At 41.7% G+C, this 19,116-nt stretch overlaps 1 protein-coding gene across 2 annotated transcripts in view; it reads right to left on the reverse strand.

Annotated features, from left to right (window-relative positions):
• Window positions 1-638: 638 nt before the first annotated feature.
• Window positions 639-19,116, reverse strand: part of shmt2 (serine hydroxymethyltransferase 2 (mitochondrial)) — a 58,141-nt gene continuing 39,663 nt past the window's right edge. The window contains exons 7-13 of one of the 2 annotated variants that reach the window (XM_068314364.1): window positions 10,941-11,063; window positions 9,163-9,302; window positions 4,820-4,982; window positions 4,181-4,280; window positions 3,068-3,223; window positions 2,474-2,581; window positions 639-2,274 (exon numbers count right to left, since the gene is read on the reverse strand). In XM_068314364.1, coding sequence (XP_068170465.1) covers window positions 2,147-2,274; window positions 2,474-2,581; window positions 3,068-3,223; window positions 4,181-4,280; window positions 4,820-4,982; window positions 9,163-9,302; window positions 10,941-11,063 — 918 coding nt within the window. In that variant the 3' untranslated portion in view covers window positions 639-2,146. The remainder of the gene's footprint in view (window positions 2,275-2,473; window positions 2,582-3,067; window positions 3,224-4,180; window positions 4,281-4,819; window positions 4,983-9,162; window positions 9,303-10,940; window positions 11,064-19,116) is intronic. The other variant, XM_068314363.1, reaches the window with a different exon arrangement.

A 19,116-nucleotide genomic window follows, 5' to 3' on the forward strand; every position in this document is an offset into this window, starting at 1 on the left:
AAATCACCACTAACATCTCCCATCTAAAACTAAACTGCAAAGATTATTTTTTAAATTAAAAAAATCTTTGATTATTGCTGTTACACATTGAAACAGAAATCTACTGTATATACCTGTATAAAAAAACCAAGATTCTTTCTCGTGTCTGTGGAGATTGTCAGTCTTACAGGTCATGGTAGATCTCCACTTTGAATAAAGTCAACAGGACTCATAAGAAAAGCTTTAAAATTAATGTTACTTTTTAACATCATTAAACTACAAATAGTGTATTTCCTTTTGACATTTTTTTCCTTAGGAACAGAATTAAATTACCAGAATGGTCACTGGTGGTGGGAGGGGCTATGGTATGGACATCTGTAATTTACAAAGGTGCAATTTATTGATGTCAGTTTGCACTGAGACAAGATCTCAAGGCCCATCCTATTCTATTTGTCCAACATCATCACCTGATGTTGCAGTAGGATGATACATGGTCCCACGTTGTATAGACATGTGCACATTACTGGGAGCCACAAACATCCCAGATCATACATTGATCTGATTGATTACATTGTTGTGGGCAGAGAAAAACTCCAGATCAATAAAAGTCACGACAAAAATAATCTAGAATTTTCTATTGTGGTATTTATACCACCTTCACAACCTTCTACTAATGCCATGATTTTTTGATGCAGAGATTATTCTGATGAATGTTAAGTGACAATGTTCTACACACTCAAGACATTTATCAGTTAGATCAGCATTAACATGACAGCATTCCGACACAATTTCTCAACAAATGTTTTTTCTTTTAGAGTGACAAAATGACTCATGATTCACATATATAAGAACAAAACACACATGGCTTCCATATTGCATTTTATTATGACTCAAATGTTTTATTAATAAAAATGCTGCTGTAATTTAAGCTTGTACTGATGTAAATAGTGGCAATATGTCATATACAGTTGACACAATAGTAAAATATTTAATGGTATATTTTGGCGAAGTAAATCCAGAAGCCATCAAAGCTGTGAACTGTGTAAAAAGCCACATTATCAAGACCCTTTCCTCCGTTGTGCTGTAAGGCTGTTCTTCAGACAGAAATCTAGGTCTCACTGATACAGTGACGTGACAACAGTTCTAAACATTGAACCACACAACGTGTGGCATCTCAGCTATGTAGTTCACACTATTTAAACACTGTTTCAAATATTATATTCTCTTTGTAAACAAAATGAAAGTGTGAAATGGGTTATTCCATACTTTTTGCAATTAAGTTCCATAAGTCACCACAAAATCTAAAGAAATTAAAAACTGCCGTCAATTAGATGATAGAAAAAAAGGAGGTGACATAATTAGAAGAGCACAACAAGAAATTAATTCTGAAAAATAGATTTTCACATGAGGTGAACATTTCCTTTTGTGATGCAAATTCCACTTAAATTCCAATTTCAAATTTTGAGATATTGGAGATTTGTTTACACTGGAATGTGGACACCCTCTGCAGCATTTCTTTGGAGGAATGAACCATAATTATTAATGTGAAAATGTAGTCCTCCTATATAACTTGACAATTTCACTATCTTTCCAACACTATTTTCTTACATTATTTCCTATTTTAGACTAAATGTACTCAACAAATATTTAAAACACTCAGCCCTGGAAATCATGTGGCATAAAATTATCATGCAAACATCTTTTTTTAATCAAGGGTTATGATAATCTACATTGATATTAGTTAAGACTCTTTACAGCATCAGGTCATACACTATAATGATGAAGTATACACGAATCAGCTTAGAGGCTAACACCAGCTGCTGTCCGTAAGACAACTGAAAGGCCTTCACAGACAATAGAAGATAAGTTCTTTGGTACTACAGAAATTGTCACTGTTTTTTCGCCCAACATGTTTTAGAAGAATATATTTACTTAATTTTTTTAATTCAACATCTAACCATGTAAATCATTAAGAACAAATTGCTACAGTAGCAACCTGGCAATTTTGATCGACGACTGTGAAGAAATATAAAATGTATTTTGGAAAAATATGGGGAACATCCCAAGGCCATCCTGATTCATAGGCACAGAACACATTAGATTACCAGTCTCCTTCCAAACCTCTGTTATGGCCCCATGACTCTACACTGATTATGTACTGGTTGGTCTAATGGTCAAGGAATCCTGGCATTGGGAACGGTCTGGCAAAAGTTTCAACACGGTGGCGTAGTTCGGCGATGCGAGCCACAGTCTCTGGGTCATGGAGAAGAAAGTTCTTGAAGTCCTGGAGCTTCCCTGGAGAAGACCAGAGGAGAGAGAACTAAATGACTCAGCTTTCCATTATTAGCCTCCTCTTTTTTCACCACTTTGATTTTTGTTTTAACACAGCATGTTGTACAAAAAAAGGCAGTAGTTTCATTTAAAAAGGCAAATAAATGAGGCATAGGCTCTTGCCGAACATCAAGCTACGGTATATAGTTGGTCTCAGACTAACCGGTCTTTTTCTTGACATCCAGGGCAATCTTGAAGCCGTCGTCCATGAACTCCACAACTTTCACAAAGTCTGCTTCTTTGAACTGCCTGGAGGTCAGAGCTGGAGCTCCTGCAAAACAGACAAGATTTTTTTGTATTTAATTGAATTGGGTTACTAAAATGTACCAAATATCTCAATACAATAAACGACTAAGAAGGCAATAAGCACATCTAAATATAACATTTATGCTAAAAAATATAGCAGTGAGGATGTGGAGCTTCAAATCAAAAACAAACGTGATTAATCGCCATCGGCTTAATGCTTACGGCATTTACTAATTTCTACATGGAAAATTGCATTTAAAAAAATAAGTGACACAGATTCCAGTGGTGAATGTTAAGGGCAAAGTAAATCTGTTAAAACAAAAACAACATTCAACACTAACACCTCAAGACAGGTTATCTGGACAAGAATAAAAATAATATGAAGATGATTGGAGATTTAAATGTTTTGAAAAATTTTGAATCAGCACAGTTTCAAAGGAGATTTCTTATTATAACCGATACAGCTTGTTCGAGGTTCAGTAGAATGCAGAGGAATACAGTTGTTCCTTACCAAGCCTGAGGCCACCAGGCGTCAGGGCGCTCTTGTCCCCAGGGCAGGTGTTCTTATTGGCAGTGATTGATGCCAGCTCCAGCACCCTTTCAGCGCGAGCCCCATCAATACCTTTAGGTCGCAGGTCAACCAGAACCAAGTGGGTGTCAGTTCCCCCTGAAATACACAGCATTCTTGTTAACAATCTAGAGACGGAGGCTGAGTCTTCATAGACGTTATCGTTAAAGCTACTGATAAGACTGCCTTAATCTGTAGCATGGATAATGTTACTTGAATTATGAGTTCATGACTCAAAACTGAAGCTCCATTGAGAACCAGAACAAAAATTGTTTATATTTTATATTGTTGGAGGCGTATCAAGTTGGTTATCAAATCCCCTCAGTTGTAGAAATTCACATGCCTATTTTCTACCTGTCAACATCTATTGAAATGATCACTGATGAATCAACACTCACTAAAAATAATTAAATAGCTGACTTTTATAATCTTCACCAGAACAAGATTTCCAAGAGGACTATGATGTTAGGCTGTTTTCATTTTAGGTGGATAAACTGACAGCATACTAAAATATTCCTGCAATGGAGGCTACTGCATGTATTGATACATTTTTTGTACAATGTTTTGTAAGACAAGGCAGTATTTCCCCTACTTTTACATTAGGGGGTAATTTCCCCCTCCCCTCAAAAGTAAACAGGTTATGTAAGTATCATCATACTTTTACTGTATACAGAATATCTTGCAACGCATATAGAAAGGGATTGATAACACTTTGAACATAATGCAGCGTAAGCACAGGACATGTCTGTGTTGTTAGGGTGTGAGTTGAAGGCTATAAATCAATAAAGAGCTGAGGTTAGCAAATGAAATGCAGTACAAGATTCAAGCATTTGCTCACAACAAGCAAGTAATCACTCTCATCTGCTCTTATTTTCTTGACTGACAGGATAGCTTCACTGACATTTGCCAATTTATACATCATGAATTTAAATGCTTTTGTTTTTGATCTTGTTGCTAAACTTGCATTTTACGATAATATGTTCCTCTTGCTTGACTGTATCACTGATTTTTGTGTCTCACCACAAATTACGATTGGTTAAATACAAGTTAGATTACCTGAAACGAGGGTGTAGCCTGTGCTGAGCAGAGCTGTGGCCATAGCCTTGGCATTCTTCATGACTTGGTTGATGTATTCCTTGAACATGGGTGTTTGTGCCTGGACACACATACAATGTTTTCAGTTTGAAGCCAAGAAATGATTCATGAGATAAAGGAAACTTTATCTCATGAATCATTTCTTGTATGACCATATTTCTTGTATGACCATATTCAAATTTTAACACATGAAATAAAACAAAAAAAAAAGGACATTCTTTAGTAAAGTTGACAATTTTAGGTTTTGGAGAACTTTCTCCTTTATCATACATGTGAGAAGCACTGCCCTGACTTACAAAACATACATCTTCCCATTCTCTATAGTGGGTTAAATTTCAATAGCTGTCAAGTAGGCCAGAATTGGGATCATGAAAGTGCATGATCCCAATGCTAGGAGAAACTGCAGATGACAACAGCAACTTATGCAATCAGTTTCTGAGTCTGGTGGCGCCGCAGCATCTCAATGGTAGAATTTTTTTTCACTATAAAATTTTATTTAAGGCTCATCAACTTCTTATTAGGAAATATCAGACCAGGTCAATATAGAAAAAGCTTTACATCAATAACTACCTTTAATCAAAGTTAGTTTGTTATGCTGACCTGTCTGAGTGCCACAGCTACACCAGCGATGGCGTGGTTATGAGGCCCCCCCTGCAGGGACGGGAAGACAGAGAAGTTGACCCTGTCCTCGAGATCGTACATGACTTCCTTCCCCTTCTTGTCCTTTGAGCGAACACCCTTACGGAAGAAGATGAGGCCAGCCCTGGAAGGAACCGTCATTAAGATTCATCAATCTACTTTATTTGTATAGCCCTGTCCAACAACTGAAAGGTACCCAAAGTACTTTACATTAATATCAAAAGGGCAGAAAAATAAAAGGATCAAATCAAATAAGGTGATGCAGGAACATACCACAGCACTGTCATCTTAAAAGCCATTCAAATAAATAAGCTGGACATAACTGGAATAAAAACACACATGAAATCAGGACAATTACACAATGCTGCAAAGAATTATAAGCCACTATAGATAAATGGGTTTTGGGCCCTAACTTGAACACTTTTGGGTCAGAAAGAGTGAATATGACTGCCTTGTTTGTTCTATAGCTGGGCGACAGCAATGGCAACGAAAATTCAATTAGCATTTTACGTTTACAGGAAGATAAATTTGTAGATGAAAAGACAGACTGTGGTTTGCTAACTGACCAAAGAGTTGGTTCATATAGTAAGAAGAGGATAGGGCCAAGAAAACATCCCTGCAGGACCCCACAAGACACAGAAAACGTCCTGTTGGCCAGAAGTCACCTAAACTACTGACGTGCGAGTGACACTGGGTGAGGTACACAGATTGAAAAAACTGCTGTTCAGGTCCAGCCAGTGTTATTTCCTTCTTTCAGCAGTGCTGAATTTGTGCTATGATGGGATCTAAAGCCAGACTAGAATCTTCAAGAACTACATAAGTCTCTAAAAAGGACTGTAATTGTATAAAAAAACATCTTCTTTTAAAACCTTAGACAAGAATGAAATGAGAGACAGGTCTACAGTTTGACAGTACAGAAGGGTAAAGGTGAATTTTCAGGAGTCACTTAACCACACCTAGTTTGACGGCAGATGAGAAAGACCGTGAACTATATGTGTTCCTTGAAACAAGCAGGCCTGACCAAACAGAAGCTAAAGAAGGAGAAAATCCTGTCCAGACAAAGAGAGAAACCACGCCATTGTACACATAAAACCGAGTCCCTGAAGGTAGCAGCAAACTCTCCATCAAGAGCGTGAAGATGTGATGTCTACAAAGTGGACTAATGGGCCTGCAGGCAGGTGGAGCAGTGAGCTGAAAAACAACAGGAAAGTATTAGAAATAGAGGTCTATATGTCTCTGAGGGAGACAGAGTGCCCATGAGATATGTTCCAAAGTGGGTCCATGCTGATGTGTTAGCCCATTAACTGACTGAATCAGGCTTTCTACATCAAATCAAATAATGGATAGACAACAAATATGATTATTACAGTTCCCACAGACTGAGAGAAACTTCAATTAAGTACTTGTTAAATTGTGTGGGGATAAACTACAGCACATTGCAAAGGACAAGAGGAGTCACTCAAAAATAGCTCTAGTTCAAAGCTGGAATAATTATGAGAGGTAAACCGACGGCTTCTGTAGCTGTCCCTGAACACACCCGTGTCGACCTGAATCACGCAGGTGGCTCAAGAAGGAATAGCCAGAGGGGAAAGGCTCCAAGAAGATGGTGTTCATGAGGAGGATATCCAGATCAAACATATTCAAAGTCAGTCAGGATAAAAGTCTAATTTATGACAGTTCTGATGTTGATGAGCTCCATGTGGACAGAGCATTAGATGTTCTGCTGGGAGATGAGAGTGATCAGGCTGCGATTCCCCTCCTACCAGCCCCACCTAGTTACCCTCAAATGTTGACAACACAGAGCCAGCTCCTGGAGCCACCAATATCTGTACTTCATGGAATCAAAAGCACCAAACCTTTTGGACAAACAGACTGATGCATGGCAGGGATCATGAGTGGACCAAGTTGAGTAAGCCTTCAACCTGGTACATAACAAGAACTCCACTTGTCTACTTGTGAATGATGTGGAGCAACCAGCAGGAAAGATGCTGTATGTATGATGGTGTGGAAAGGAGGCAGCATCTTTAATCACCACTGCCACAGATTGGCAACTTTTCCAATGAATCACAGATTCCGAGAAGGGTCAGGGAATCATACACAAAGAGCAGTATCACACCCTGTGAAACAATCAGCAAACAGAGGCTACACTCTCGCCTACCACTACCCTGCAGTCCCTGATCTCCTTCAGATCACACCATCTACACAAGATGTAGTCTGCCTGTGTGCTCCTACCTCCACTCTTATTGGTCACCCTACTTTCCTGCCTCGTCTGTAAGAAAGTATTTACTACAGCCATTTCCATCCTTTTTGCAAAGTCAACCACCAACTGTCCTTCTGCATTCCTCTCCTGGATACCAAACCTGCCCATCACCTATTTCCTGCACCAACATGCTCATTAAAGTCTTCACCAATGACAACTCTCTCACTTCTAGGTATGCTCTGCATCACTTTATCAAAGTCCAACCAGAATTTCTCCTTCTCTTTCAGCTCACATCCTACCTGTGGAGCATACCCACTAACATTGAACATCATACCTTAAATTTCTAGCTTCAGACTCATCACTATCTGACGCTCTTTTTACCTCAAGGTAATTCCTAATAAACTCCTACTTCAAAATAACTCCTATTCCATTTATCTTCCTATCCGCACCATAATAGAACAACTTGAACCCTGCTCCTATACTTATAGGCTTGCTACCTTTCCACTTGGTCTCCCGGACACACAGTATGCTTACCTTCCTCCTCTGCATGTCAACCAACTCTCTACCTTTTCCTGTCATAGTTCCAACATTCTATGTCCTTACTCTCATTCCTACACTATTGGCGTTCCTCTTGTCTCTCTTCCTACGAAGCAACCCTCTGCATTTATCCGAACTTGGGACCGGCACAATAAGACACTGCCTTGTGCCCTCTTGCAGCTACATTTCTTGTTTTTCATGATATGACGGTAGATTTTTCGGTGCTAAGCGTGGACCTGCTTCCTCAGTCTTTGCCGAACAAAGACTCGTGGCTTATTGTATAAACATGAGACCAGTCAGTGAGATAATTACATTCAGCTTCAAAGTGATGTACAGTGATACTTCTACTTACGAATGTCTCTACATACTAAATTTTCTACTTACGAAACGCCTCAACAGGAATATATTGCCTCTAGTTACAAAAGAAATTTCGAGTTACAAAAGGTAAAAATACAGTACGGGCTGCTACTCGCAGCTCCCAAAGTTTCCTGAACGCAACATTCTTATAGCTCCTCTGCCATTGGCTATTACCTAGCATCCTGGCATCCCATTGGCTAAGAGGGACCTCTGTGTGCAGCAGCGTCCTTGTCATTCGGCCCTCGACCCATGAGGTGTTCTGATAGTTTTACGCAAATATATTAACTTTTTGAGTATTCGCTATGGACCCCAAGAAAGTAACGAAGAGGAAAAGAAAAGACAAAGAGTTTTTTTGTCCATACAAAGCAAGAGATAATAGAAAAGCATGAAAAAGGGATGCGTTTGCGATCTCGCCAAAGAATATAACCGTAATGCATCTACAATCGCCATGTTATTAAAACAAAAGGAAGTTTAAGGAGTTTAAGGGATCGCATGGGTGGCTGGAGTAGTTCAAAAGGACGACTGGAATTCATTCTGTTGTTTCGCATGGTGAGGCAAGAGCCGTGAACCAAAGAGGGCAAAAAACAATGAGGACAGCAGTTAAAAGGTAAATGACCATCATTTTTATTCTTTATTCTTTGCTTTTTACATGTTTTGATGCATTTTTTATGCTTTATAAAACATTTATGTCTGAATTTTGGGGAACTTGGAATGGATTAGGGCATTTGCATGGAAAACACGTCTCTACTTACGAAATTTCTTCCAGAACCAATTAATCTCATAAGTAGAGATACTACTGTATTCTGATAGTTAAAACTGATTTTTTCGAAAATTGTCATGGACAATGACAGATCATCAGAGAGAATAACATAAGAACAAATTATTACTCTGTTATGACATCATGCCGTACGTGTTGCATTACTGCTTTTTTCTATCTCCCATCCTTTAGAAAAATAATGTAAACAGGGAAAGCACCAAGAATATAAAAGAGGATTCGGCACAGATATGCTCTCAGAGTGGGGTGGAGATCTGGAAGTACTGCATATCTCTGTTCTCCTCGTGAGTAAAAATACAACTGTTGTTTTCTCCTTTTTGTGTGTTTTCAATGTTATAGATTGTTTGAACCCGACACTGATCCTCTGCTCCCTGGCTCCACCCGGAACTCCACAGCGGTTAGAATAGAGTTAACTGGGATTTGTGTTGTTCTTACCTGGCTCCTCGAAGGGATTTGTGTGTGGTAGAGGTGACCAGGTCAGCATACTCAAAGGGAGAGGGGATAGCTTTAGCTGCCACCAGCCCACTGATATGAGCCATGTCTGCTAGCATGTAGGCATTAATGTCAGTACAGAGCTGCGAGTATGGAGAGAAAACCGGAAACACACAGAACATTTAGAATAATTTTACTATAAATACTTTAATTGGTCAATTATTAGTGACCCAAAGTCACAAAAATACTGCTTCTGAAATGCATTGTACAGTATTCGCAACATAATACTACCAAAAACCAAAATACATTTTTAAACCTTCCTTAACTGTGCTTTAGATTTAAAAAATGTGAGAATGTCTGGTCTTGAATAAATCTACATTTCCCCCCATGGTAACGATTTTATGACCAACTTCACATCTGTTAGCAGCACCTATCTAAAAAGGGCAGATATTTCTCAATCTGCCCTGTAGAGACCTGTAATATTTCAGTGTAATTCAATAAATCTTATGCAGCTCTTGCCAACATTTATTGAAAATGGCACAAATACCTCTCTAAAATGCAAATGAATTGCTGGCAAATGGTTATAGTAAGCAATCTTTTTATTGCTCCAATTAATATGTATAATCATGACAATATCTCTTCCTCTCATATCAACACTGGATCAGTGCATGTTTATTAGATTAAAAGGTACAATGGATGGCAGGACTATTGGGGCAGGGGGGTGGGGGTGGTAAAAACACAAGAGGGTGACATGCAAATGAATGCTGATAGCAAGACAAGTTTCAGATTAGGATAAAAATGCCTCCAACCTAGGTACCGGAATACTGGAGAGGAGCCTGGCCCAGCAGATTCTGCCATAAAACGGTGAACAGTTCTATGGAGACATGCCAGTGGGTAAATATGGCCCCACTTCAGGCCTAGTGGCAGAGTACTTATGGTGCTTAATAAAAAGACAGCTCTGTAATGGTGGGCCACTACATTTAATAGTATAAGCTAAAGTGGAATTCTGCAACAAAGGGGAGCAAGTCATGGAGTGAATGAATCAGTGGGTGGATATAACAAAACAGATAAAGGGGCCTCTTGTGCACCTCCAAAAAAAGCAGTGAAGTGAGCCAATAAAAGTTGCTGCTGCTACTATTGCATGTGTGAGTGTGTGTGTGAGGGAGAGAGAGAGAGAGAGACAGAGAGAGAGCCAGAGAGAGAGAGAGAGAGCCAGAGAGAGAGCCAGAGAGAGAGAGAGAGCCAGAGAGAGAGAAAGAGAGCCAGAGAGAGAGAGAGAGAGCGAGAGAGAGAGAGAGACAGAGAGAGAGAGAGCCAGAGAGAGAGAGAGCCAGAGAGAGAGAGAGCCAGAGAGAGAGAGAGCCAGAGAGAGAGAGAGAGAGAGAGAGAGAGAGAGAGAGAGAGAGAGAGAGAGCGAGAGAGAGAGAGCCAGTGTGTGGTCAATTTGGACAAGGTAATAGAGGAAGAAAGCATCTGTGTTGTTAGAAGTGTGAAAACCTCTTGAAATTCAGTTAGCATTTTGAAAATAAATGCTCAGTATTTAGCCTCTGCTGTGGAAAAGAATTCAGTGATGATGGGGTTGTGATTGTGGATCAATCAGATTTTATCAGCAAGAGAAGCAGGTGTGACAGTGAGCTGGAAATGATGACAATGAAGAGAACAAACCTGATCCAAAGGAAGAAGCAAGAGTGGAGGAGGATGAATAAGACAAGCACAAGAAGAGAAGAAGTTAATATGAAAGCTAGGTTTGAGAAAGAGAGAGAGCGAGAGAGACTATGCACCTTCTTGATGCGGGCGTAGTCAATGAGGCGGGCATAGGCGCTGGTGCCAGCGATAATGAGCCTGGGTCGGAATAACTTGGCCGTCAGCTCCATCTGGTCGTAGTCGATGAGTCCTGTTGCAGGCTGCAGAGTTAAGAGAGGGGGAGACAGAATGGGGGGCAATAAAAACAAGAGAAAACAAGACAAATAGTGGATCTTAGAGGGAAAGAATTAAGAAAACGTATCAAGTATTTTGAGGAACCAGAGCAAACGTCAACGTGAAACATTTTAGTTCTGTGCAGGAGAAATTTCAACCTATCACATTAAGGAAAAAGATGGAGGAATACAGTAATGCACCCCTACTCATTCTAAACCAGCCTCTCACAAATGTGTCCAACTGGTGTGATGAGATCCAACAGATCAGATGATGTTTGGACACTCATTCCCTTGGTAAACTATTTGATGAATGTGTTGGACTGTTCAGGAGACACATGAAATGACTGGACCAGTCAAATGACCATTGTACCTTGTAACCAAGATTAGTTTTACATTATCTCTCCCCTCTCCGCACATCAGAAAAGCATAGCAAAATGGAGAGGGGAAGGAGAGCAGGAAAACAAGATGAAAGACAAAATGGATGGAGAATAAGCCAGAGAAGAAAAAGGAGAGTGAAAAAGAAGAGGGAGAGTTTTATTTAGACAACCTGATAATCTCCCATCTCCAGAGCACATCTGTGGATGCCCCCTCACTCAATCAAGCTGCTCATTGTGAAGACAGAGCCAGTGGTTCTGGCCAGCTTGTCGATTTCCCATTATCTCTCTCGCTGAGGGGTCCTGCCTGCCCATCCATCAGAAGGTCTGGAAATGCAGACTCTTATGGCCATCCATCAGCCATTACACTACCCTACAACTAAGACCCCAGTGATATAACACCGGACAATAATACATAATGGATTGGCCACATCTGCATGCTAACTCATAAAAGGGATACTGGCAGTATACACTAGATGGCAGCACTGATGGAAAACAGGACTTAGAGTTGACTAATTATTATACACAAATTGAAAATGAATAAGGCGCATACATCAAACACCTGCATGAAAGAGGCTCTGCTGCCAACTGCCAGCTAGGCTGATATTTCTTTCTCTGTATGTATATATATATATATATATATATATATATATATACACACACACACACACACACACATATATATATACATATATGTATATATATATATATACATATATATGTATGTATATATATAATATATATCTGTATATACTGTACAGTGGAGGAAATAAGTATTTGATCCCCCACTGATTTTGGCAGTTGTCACATTAAAAAATAAATCAAGTCTTGGATTTTTATGGCAGCTCTATTTAACAGTTAAAAAAATATGAAAAAAAATATTGAGAAAATTACATGAAATGAAAAATAAAAATTGATTTGCATGCCAACGAGTATTTGATCCCCTCGCAAAACATGATCTAATACTTGGTGGCAAAACCCTTGTTGGCAAGCACAGCTGTCCGATGTTTCTTGTATTTGCTTACAAGGTTTGCTCATCAGGAGTAATTTTCGTCTATTCCTCTCTGCAGATCACCTCCAAGGCCAAAGGTTTTGAGGCTGGCCCTTGGAAACTCCCCCAAAGTGAAAGGCTTCCACCACCATGCTTGACAGTAGGGATGGTGTATTTGGGGTCATATTCAGCATTTCCCTTCTTCCAAACATGTCAAGTTGAGTTGAGGCCAAAGAGCTCAATTTTGGTCTCATCTGACCACAGCACCTTCTCCCAGTCTGAGATATTAATAGGTTCGTTGGCAAACTTGAGGTGGACCTGGACGTGAGCCTTCTTGAGCAGGGAGACCTTGCGCGCACTGCAGGATTTTAAACCATTGCGTCTCAGTGTGTTACTAATAGTTTTCTTGGTGACTGTGGTCCCAGCTGCCTTGAGATCATTAACAAACTCCTCCTGTGTACTTCTTGGCTGATTGCTAACCTTTCTCATGATCACTAAGACTCCACGAGGGGATATCTTCTATGGAGCCCCCAGCCTAGGTCGATTAACAGTCATGTTGTACTTCTTCCACTTGCGAATAATTGCACCAGCAGTTGTCACCTTCTCATTCAGCTTCTTACTCATAGATTTGTAGCCCAATCCAGCCTCGTGGAGTTCAACAACTTTGTCCCTGACATCTTTTAAAAGCTCTTTAGTTTTGCTCATGGTGGAGATGGTGGAGTATTACTGAGTCTGTGGGCAGGTGACTTTTTATACAGGTTGGAACAGATGTCTGTCATGCAGGTAATTACTTCAGTGAGATTAGGAGTATGTCAATGGTCTGTGGGAGCCAACATTGGTCAAGGTTGGTCGGGGATCAAATACTCATTTCCCTAAATGACATGCAAATTAATTTCTATTTTTCATTTTATGTAATTTTCTCAATATTTTTCTTTATAAATCACTGTTTGTTTGGATCAACAATTTCAGTTAAATATATCATATAGCCGACAGAGTAATATTTGAGAAGTGAAATGAAGTTTTTAGGACTTACAGAAAGTGTGCAATTATCATTTTAACCATAGTAGGCAGGTGCATAAATTTGAGCCCCCTTGTTATTTTTTTGATTTGAATAACTTTAGCACTAATTATTGGAACACAAAATTTGTTTAGTAAGCTCATTGACCCTTGACCTACATACAAAGGTGAAGCCAATCACGAGAAAGGGTATTCACAGTGGCCAATTGTAAGTTGGTGTCCTATTTGCATTTTTTATGAAGAGCGGCAACAGAGGAGCCTCAAAACAACTGCAAAATGACCTGATAACAAAGATTGTTAGACATCATGGTTTAGGGGAAGGATGCAAGAAGCTATCTCAAAGATTTTAGCTATAAGTTTCCACTGTAAGGAACGTAGTGAAGAAATGGAAGAACACAGGCACACTTCTATAGTTGGAATGATAAGTAGTGTAACCCTGGCCACATCACTGTTAAGAAGCAGTGCTGCTGTCAGGATATTGACCTGTTGGCGGTTGGTGTGCGGCCATATTACCTGCCGCGGGAATTCTCGCACGCCATTGTGATAGCTGCGTATGTCCCCCACCTCTGCTGACGCGGATGCAGCCTGCGACGTCCTCCACTCTTTAACGAGCAGGCTGCAGACACAGCAGCCACAGGCCCTCATCCTCATCTCTAGGGACTTTAATCACACCTCTCCGTCCTCCACTCTGCCCATCTTCACCGAGTATGTGACTTGTTTCACCAGAGACAGTAAAATACTGGACCTGTGTTATCCCAACACCAGGGAGGCATACATATCATCACGAGCTGAAGGCTGTGGGGAGGGAGCTTAGGAGAAAAATCAGAGGGGAAGAACATCTGCAGGAAGAAGATGGAAGACCAGCTGCAACAAAACAATGTCAGTGAGGTGTGGAGAGGCCTGAAGACCACTCAGGCCGTAAAAGACCCTACCATCAGGTCACTGGGGACCAGAAGTGGGCAGATAACCTGAATGAATTCTTCAATAGATTCGATCAGGCATCCACTCCTCCCCCAGCCCAGCCCTCCACGCTGCAGCCCCCTCTCCCTCCTCCTGCCCCTCTCCAACATCACCAAATCTCTTCCCCCTCCCCCTCTACAACAATCAGCTCACGGCCGCCGCCCCCCACTACTCAGGTCATGTTACAGCCACCCCCTGCGGCTCACCTCTTCAACCCACCCCCCTCAGCACACAGTCCCCCTGCTCCACCCTGTCCCTCACTGAATCCCAGGTGAGGAACCATCTCCGGAGGATAAAGACGAGGTAGGCTGCGGGTCCAGACGGCATCAGCTCCAGGCTCCTGAAATCCTGCGCAGACCAGCTGTGTGGGATTGTTGGACACATTTTCAACATGAGCCTGAAGCTGGGAAGGGTTCCACAGCTGTGGAAAATGTCCTGCTAGGTTCCCGTACCTAAGACTCCACACCCCAAGGACCTTAACAGCTACAGGCCGGTGGCGCTAACATCCCACCTTATGAAGACCCTGGAGCATCTGGTCCTTTGTTATCTCCGCCCCCTGGTGAGCCCATCACTGGACCCACTCCAGTTCGCTTACCAGCCTGCCATTGGGGTGGAGACCTCAGCAGAGGCTGAGGTCTCAGAGGTGGATTCATCCATCACTCAAGCTTAAGTCACCGAGGTGGTTGCCAAATTCCTCGGGGCGGTGGTCACTCTTTTCAAAAAGGGGGACCGGAGGGTGTGTTCCAACTATAGGGGATCACACTCCTCAGCCTCCCGGGGAAAGTCTACTCCAGGGTACTGGAGAGGAGAATTAGACCTACAGTCGAACCGCAGATTCAATGCGGTTTTCGTCCCGGTCGAGGAACACTGGACCAGCTCTACACTCTCCGTTGAGTGCTCGAGGGTTCATGGGAGTTGGCCCAATCAGTCCACATGTGTTTTGTGGATCTGGAGAAGGCCTTTGATCGTATCCCTCATGGTATCTTGTGGGGAGTGCTTCGGGAGTATAGGGTTTGCGGCCCTTTGCTGAGGGCTGTTTGGTCCCTGTATGACCGAAGCCAGAGCTTGGTTCGCAATTCCGGCAGTAAGTCAGACCTATTCCAGGTGCACGTTGGACTTTGGCAGGGCTACCCTCTATCACCGGTTCTGTTCATTATTTTTATGGACAGAATTTCTAGGCGCATTCAGGATCCGGAGAGAGTCCGGTTTGGGACCCCAAGGATTTCATTTCTGCTTTTTGCAGACGATGTTGCCCTGTTGGCCTCATCAAACCTGGACCTTCAGTGTGCACCGGGACTGATTGCAGCTGAGTGTGACGTGAGTGGGATGAGAATCAGCACCTCTAAATCCGAGGCCATGGTTCTCGACCAGAAAAGGGCGGTGTGCCCTCTTCAGGTCGGTGGAGAGTCTTTGCCCCAAGTGGAGGAGTCTAAGTATCTTGAAGTCTTGTTCATGAGTGAAGGAAGGATGGAGCATGAGACTGACAGATGGATTGGTGCAGCCACTGCAGTAATGCAGTCGCTGTATAGGTCTGTCGTGGTTTACAAGGAGCTGAGACGCAAGACAAAGCTCTTGATTTACCGGTCAATCTACGTTCCTACACTCAATCGTGGTCTTGAGCTTTCGGTCAAGATCCCGGATACAAGGGGCTGAAATTAGTTTCCTCCGTAGAGTGGCTGGGCACACCCATAGAGATAGGGTGAGGAGCTCAGTCTCCAGGTAGGAGCTCGGAGTAGAGTCGCTGCTCCTCCACCTCGAGCAGAGCCAGCTGAGGTGGCTCGGGCATCTGTTCCGGATGCCTCCTGGACGCCTCCCTGGGGAGGTGTTCGGGGCATGTCCTACCGGGAGGAGACCTCGGGGAAGACCAAGGACACGCTGGAGGGACTATGGCTCTCAGCTTGCCTGGGAACGCCTTGGGCTCCCCCAGAGGAGCTTGAAGAGATGTCTTGGGAGAGGGAAGTATGGGCATCCCTGCTGAGACTGTTGCCCCCGCAACCCGGCCCCGGATAAACGGTTGAAGATGGATAGATGGACGTATATACATATATACATACAGTGATACCTGCACTTACAAATGTCTCTACTTACGAAATTTTCTACTCACGAAATTTCTCAGCAGGAAAATATTAGCTTTACTTACAAAAAAAAATTTCTACTTACATAATGTAAAAACACAGTATCGGCTGGTACTTGAATAAAAACACAGTATCGGCTGATACTCGAATCTCCCACTTGTTCCTGAAAGCAACATTCTCATAGCTGCTCTGCCATTGGCTATTACCTATTACCTATCTTCCTGGAATCCCATTGGCTAAGAGGGATGCCACTCCACCTCTGTGTGGAGCTAGAACAGTGCTTATGGAGTGTCTTGGCATTCGGCACTCGACCCGTGAGGTGTTCTGATAGTTATTGCGCAAATATAATAACTTTGTCAGTACGTATTCGCAATGGACCCCAAGAAAATGACCGAGAAAAGAGGAAAAGAAAAGACGAAGGAAAGTTTTTCTGTCCATACAAACAAAGCAAGAGATCATAGAAAAGCATGAAAAAGGGATGCGTTAGGTTGATCTCGCCAAAGAATATGGCCGTAATGCATCTACAATTGCCACGTTATTAAAACAAAAGGAAGTTTAAGGAAATTAAGGCACTGCGTGGGTGGTTGGAGAGGTTCAAAAGGAGGACTGGTATTCACTCTGTTGTTCGGCACGATGAGACAAGAGCGCATGACCCAAAGAGGACAGCAGTTAAAAGGTAAATGACCATCGTTTTTATTCTTTACTCTATTTTTTGTTTTTTACATTATGCACAACTCTCATTTATTGTGTAATAATCTAATCGCAACATGTATTTGTTACATGTTTTGGAGACTGCTTATGGTGGAGAAATAAACATTCAATGCACGAGCAACAGATCTGGTTGACATTCCTGCTGTCAGCATGCCAACTGCACACTCCCTCAATGCTTGTGGCATCTGTGGCATTTCGCGGTGAGACAAAACTGCACATTTCAGGGTGGCCTTTTATCGTGGACAGTATAAGATACACCTGTGCACTAATCATGATGTCAGATCAGCATCTTGATGTGGCACACCTGTGAGGTGGGATGGATTATCTCAGCAAAGCAGAAGTGCTCACTATCACACATTTAGACAGATTTGTGAACAATGTTTGAGAGAAATGGTAATATTGTGTATCTGGAATGAATCATACATCTTTAAGTCCATCTCATGAAAAATGGGAGCAAAAATAAAAGTGTTGCGTTTATATTTTTGTTGAGTGTATATACAGTGCCTTGCGAAAGTATTGCCCCCCCAAGAACGTTTTGACATTTTGCCACATTTCAGGCTTCAAAGTGAAAGATAACAAACTGCAAATATTTTTTTGGTTCCACTTCACGATTGAGACACAATCGTGAAGTGAACCAAATTATTCAACATTTTGTACTATTTTTACAAATAAAAACTGAAAAGTAGGACGTGCAAAAGTATTGGCCCCCTGTTCTCTCAGCTCAGCTAACCGACTCCAGAAGTTCCCTGATGACTTCTGAATGATCAAATGTTGACCTAAATGACTAACAATGATAGATATAGTGCACCTATGTCCCATTTGGTCTCAGTTTAAATGCACCTGCTCTGTGATGGTCCCAGAGGTCTGTGAACGGAACACTGGAGAACAAACAGCATCATGAAAACCAAAAAACACACTTGGCAGTTCCGGGATAAAGTTGTGAAAAAGTTCAAACCAAGAATGGGATACAAGAAGATTTCACAATATTTAAACATCTCCTGGAGCACTGTGCAAGAAATACTATTAAAATGGAGAGAGCATAAAACCACTGCAAACCTACCAAGACTGGCCGTCCCTCTAAACTTTCAGCCCAAACAAGGAGGAAACTAAGCAGATAAGCAACCAAGAGACCTATGATCATCTGGATGACCTGCAGACATACACAGCTGAAGTGGGACAATATGTCCGTACGACAACTATTACTCTGCATAAATCTGGCCTTTATGGAAAAGTGGCAAGAAGAAAGCCATTTCTGAAAGAAAACCATAAAAAGGCCCATTTGGAGTTTGAAAGAAGCCACATGGGAGACACAGATGGCATGTGGAACAAGGTGCTCTGGTCAGATGAGACTAAAATTAAACTTTTTGGACTGAATGTGAAATGTTACGTTTGGTGTAAAAGTAACACTGCACATCACCCTGAAAACACCATCTCCACTGTCAAAAATGGTGAAGGCAGCATCATGCTCTGAGGTTGCTTTTCTTCAGCAGGGACTGGGAAGTCCGTTAGAGTTGATGGTAAGATGGATGGAGCCAAATACAGGGCGATTCTGGCAGAAAATCTGTTGGAGTCTGCAAAAGACCTGAGGATGGGGCGGAGGTTCACCTTCCAACAAGACAATGATCCTAAACATAAAGCCAGATCTATAATGGAATGGTTTAAAACTAACCATATAAAAGGTCTTAGAATGGCCAAACCAAAGTCCAGACCTCAATCCAATAGAACATCTGTGGAAAGATCTGAAAACTGCCGTGCACAAACGACCTCCATCAAACCTTAAGGAACTTGAGCTGTTTTGTAAGGAGGAATGGGCAAATATTTCTGTGTCAAGAAGTGCAAAACTTATAGACATACCCAAAAAGACTTGTGGTTGTGATCAGAGAAAGGAGGTTGTATAAAATATTAACTCAAAG

The sequence above is a fragment of the Antennarius striatus genome, chromosome 5 (assembly GCF_040054535.1).
Source record: "Antennarius striatus isolate MH-2024 chromosome 5, ASM4005453v1, whole genome shotgun sequence".
Taxonomy (NCBI): domain Eukaryota; kingdom Metazoa; phylum Chordata; class Actinopteri; order Lophiiformes; family Antennariidae; genus Antennarius; species Antennarius striatus.